General features: G+C 31.5%; 1 protein-coding gene across 1 annotated transcript; it reads left to right on the top strand.

The window, feature by feature from the left end:
* Nucleotides 1-929: 929 nt before the first annotated feature.
* Nucleotides 930-5,015, top strand: LOC126909648 (germ cell nuclear acidic protein-like; the record flags this gene model as incomplete). Its single annotated transcript, XM_050692088.1, has 2 exons — nucleotides 930-1,503; nucleotides 4,585-5,015. Coding segments are annotated over 2 exons (1,005 nt in total), but the record flags the coding sequence as incomplete, so codon positions are not given.
* Between the last annotated feature and the right edge of the window lie 36 nt (nucleotides 5,016-5,051).

Below are 5,051 nucleotides of genomic sequence, written 5' to 3'. Positions count from 1 at the left end.
CTCTTATGGTTCTTGGTTCTTCTTAGGTTACGGGTAATGGTCATACTAGATTTGTTGTGAACTCAAACAAATGTACGTGGCTAAACTTGGACAAGGTTCACGTTGGTATAATAGTAACATTAGAAATCGTTATAAAATAAATAATTATATATTAGTTAAATAGTATCATCTGGTAGCACTTGCGTTGTGTAATGTGTATTAAAACGTGAATTAAATTTTATTTCGCAGACTAACTTTTAATTGAATATTTCCAATAGACACTATTCAAAATTACAAAAAAAAAATTAATTAAAAAATTCCATAATGTTTTATTGATAATTTTTAAATATGTTTAAAACGTACAAGATTTGTTTGATCATTTATGATAAAAAAACAAATCTTTATGTACAAAATAAACGATACAATAAAAAATTTCTCAACTATTTTGTCAAATATATAACTTAATGTCTGTTGGAATAATAATTCATATAAAATGAGCTACGCAATTTGATTGAAACTNGTCTGTTGGAATAATAATTCATATAAAATGAGCTACGCAATTTGATTGAAACTCAAATGTGTAAAAAATATTTACGTCAATATGTTTCACCAAAAACGATTTGTTTGAATTTTATTTTTCAATTATTCAATTAAAAATTTTTTTGGGATCTAAAAATTTGATGAATTAACTGTACATTATGATATTTATGTAAGATTTTTCAATAGTAGAATTTATATTGCATACATTTAAATCATATTCTATTGAAAGAAGCAATAAGATAAATCATTATCATTATTTTTAGCTGTTTTATTTGCATATTTTTAGAATTGTTGAGTTGATAAGATATCATTTTGTGCTCAATATTATTTTTTATGCAATAATCATTGTTAACCATAGGTGATAGATGCTTAGGTGGTTAAGCGATAAAATTTGTTTTGTATTTTTGCAGATGATTAAGTGGATATTGATCGTAACCCTTGGGTGCTGCGCACTAATTTACACCGCCAGCTCATCACCTATCTCTACCGAAGAACCATCTAGATTGGTAAGTTCATCCGAAGTAACAGACAAGGTAGCTCCAACCCCAATAGACAGCGGCAGACAATCAGCAGAATCGTCAGGCTCAGCAGCTTCACCAGCTCCAGTATCTGAAGTACCACAGCCAGTTGTCGCAGCCGCCGCCCCATCAGCCCCAGCGGCGTCCACGGACGACGATGACGATGATGACGACGATGATGATGATGATGTCTTAGACTTAGATATCACCGGCGACGACGATGACGATGACGATGATGATGACGATGATGACGACGACGATGACGAAGAAGACGACGAAGAACAAGCTGATGTTGTGCCACAACCAGCCAGTGCCAACGGTAATGTTGCTTCTTCCGTAAACGGTGGCAACGCTGGTGGATCACCTACAGCTACACAAGCCTCATCGACCAGCGATGATGATGATGATGATGATGACGATGAAGACGATGACTACTTCGACAGATTCTTCGATGACATCCTCGGAGGTTAGTATCGAACCAACATTTACGTTGGAATTAATCTTATTATGTTGTTAAAATATTTTTAGGGTCTACTACTCTTCTACATACTCTCTCTTTCTTCCGTCAAATGGGAAATTGTAGCTTTTACAATGTAGTTCTTAAAATATAAACACTTAACTAGCACAGCGTTAAATTTCGCACAATATCACACAAATGTAATAAAATAATATTTTATAATAATATTAATATAATACTTTTATGTAATCCTTGATAACCCACCAAATCAGGATTAACAATGTATTATGTTAATACTATTATACCATTATTTTGCTTGTAGAAAGGTACATAGTCGCAGTCTTGTTTGTCTCTTTGCCGTCGACCCATTCAATGAGACAAACCCTAGATCCACGCGCTTGAAGCGTTTTGTTATTGACCGTGTAATAATATCGAGGTATATTTAAAAAATATGAACGACTCTTCGTTACGCCGCATCGCTTTCCCGCGGACGATTTCCCAATCGTATAATAGCTATGGTAACAACGACGACAAATAATAACATAGATAATTTCACAGCGGACAAACGAATCGAATCGTTTTCTAATCATAATCGATTAAAAAGAAAATCTTTTAAGAAATGTTCTCCGATGACAATATATTAACAATTGAATACAAAATCGTTATTATTTGATTTTACTGAAACTATAAAAATTATAGCACAGTATAATAGCATAAAAATTTCCTTTTAAACAAAATTAAAAAAATGTTTACAAAAACGATAATCGTTCAAAATCAATTAACATCCGTATTAAATACAACCGTTTATCAACCTAAACAAGAACGCATTTAAGTTTTAGATTACAAACAACAAAGTTCGATAATTATTAAAACTTTAGATCTACTGTAATATCATCAATTTTACAGATTTAATAATAATGTATTTACGGTTAAATTTTACAGCCATGATCAATCAAAGACAATAGATTTTGAAAACTCAATTCCAAATACTACAAACTCTAAGTTAAAAAAAAAAAAGCACGTGGATCAATAAAAAGAGTTGCTTCTTTACTAAATATAAATAAATTATGAAATACCTCCTACCGCTTCAAAACTCGACAACAATTTGACGATGACTTATACTTGACTTTTGTTTGTTGAAACATGATAAATTTGTCACAATACTATACATACTATAACGAGATAAAATTAACAATTCAAAGCGTTAGGTATAGCAAAATATGCTTCAAAATAAAACTTTAAAACATAATTACAAGACAAATATGTTTTATGGCATTTTTACTATTTTGTTTGCACCAAAAGTGAAGTTCAATATTTCATTTTTATTCACTATTGCACTAGTCATGTTGAACACCAATCATTTTTTTTTATAAGCTATAAAATTAATTTATTAATTGCCAAAAAATAGCACTAACTTAAATAATTAAGATTTTACTGCACACATTTTGTACTTTACCAAAATTCGTCCCGATGAATTTTTAACAAATATGAATTTCAATGTTTCATTTATATATTAACCTACATTTGTCAACGCTAAACATGAGTGATGTACGAACATCAGCAGAACGATGAATATTTAAATATAACACATTTTTTTGAAATTTCCATTTACTATCATAAAATCTAACGAGGACAAATTTTGGTCATTCCGTAAGATTTCCCACGGGAAAAAGAGGGGGAGACGTGTGTAGATCTTGGTCAGTTAATGTGACAAGATTGTAGTAGGCTTTTGAACATGATTGTGACACGAGTGTAATTTGGCATTGTGTGTCTGTTTATTTTTTTTTAGGTTGATCGAACTAGATCGACCACGGGAAACTAAACAATTACAGAAACACTGATAACATCAAGATAATACAACACAATGTGTACATATGACCTATGTATACACTTGTAAATGACATGTGAAAAAACAACATCGAAAAACACATTTCACTACTTAACGGACTCGATCAAAAACATATAAATAAAAAAACTTAGAGTTAAGATTGTAGAAACCAAACTTATTTATTTTAAACTCTAATTTAATTATTTATTTAATATTTATTTATTTATTTATTTATTATAGATTTATTATAGATTTATTTATTTTTTCGCCGCTTTAAATTACACATGATTTTTTTTAATTATTCAAAATTTATTTTTGCTATTACTGATTTAAAATATATTTTTTTGAGACAATATTGTTACCATAATAACAAACACCACACGAATACATAGTGTCATTAATACAAAAAAATGTAAGTTCGTGTTCAATAGCATAAGATTAAATATTACTTTAAATAATCGAGTGTCATAACAAACATTATTTTTTTTATTATCAAAGAAAAACAAAACATGGCTGTGATAGCGATTATTTCAGCAAATAAACAGATTTTATAACATTAAAATTGATTTATATTTTTTACTATATTATTATAAACCAATTGCTCTTATTTTATTGCAAACGCCATTGCTGAGAATATAAATATAAGTACCAAAATATGGTGAAGGTATGCCGTACATGGTATTAATGAATAGTAATTAAACGCTTCTAAGTAATTATACTTATTTATTTTTTGGCTGATAGTATTTGGTATTCTCGGATGGTGACCGGTATTGTGTGCAGACCAGGAAACCTTTTCATGTGGTATTGTTTTTAATTATAAATCTTTTTTTAAGTTTCCTGTTCCAGTACATTAACGCACACTAACTCAGCATTTAAGTAAATAGATATTGCAGTTATTATTAATATTATATGATTAAAAAATTTTTGTCGAAACAGCACACCAACTGATCGGCCAGAATTAAAAAAACTGTTATTAAATAAAATTCACAATTGTCTAATGTGAAATAAGGGTTGTATAGTAATATAATACCACATTCTAAAGCTCATACTAGATTGCATAAAATTTAGCAGACAGACAATACTTTGAAATTTCATGTTTAGTAACTAGTTAGTGTGATGTTTTTTATACGTCGTTTTTGATTAACAATAATGACCCTAAAAATACAGTTGTAAACGTTTTTACTGACCGATCAGCTGGAATACCATAGATTATAACGTATTGGTACGCGAACTTAATCTATGGTTATATAATTAATGGACAGCTAACATTGTTGACGGTTTATCGACAGATAGTGATGATGATGATGATGATGATGATGAAACACCGGGAACGGTCTCTTCCGTGGTGCCGATATCTGGATCGGTGTCCAGCACGATCACGCCTTTAGGACAATCGGCAAGCGAATCGGTGGACTACCCTTCAGGAACTGCCGGTGAGCAACCGACAAACGCCGACTACGATGGAGCCGTCGAGGAAGGGGACTCGTCGTCATCGTCGTTTTCTGACATAGATGGTCCACATACTGTCACCTTATTGTCTCCATTGCCAAATGATGACGAATTAGCTGGTAATGGCAATGCGGCATCAGTCCAAGTCGTTGACTCGAACAGCATAGCTTCCGCAGTTGCCGGCCAAGCCTCTTCCCATACCGAAACGAGTGATGATGATGAGGACGATGATGATGATGATTCGGCAAACGAAGATGACGACGACGATGACGATGACGAT

The sequence above is a fragment of the Daktulosphaira vitifoliae genome, unplaced genomic scaffold (genome assembly GCF_025091365.1).
Source record: "Daktulosphaira vitifoliae isolate Bord-2020 unplaced genomic scaffold, ASM2509136v1 Scaffold_775, whole genome shotgun sequence".
Lineage (NCBI taxonomy): Eukaryota > Metazoa > Arthropoda > Insecta > Hemiptera > Phylloxeridae > Daktulosphaira > Daktulosphaira vitifoliae.
This window is presented reverse-complemented; position numbering and strand designations above follow the sequence as displayed.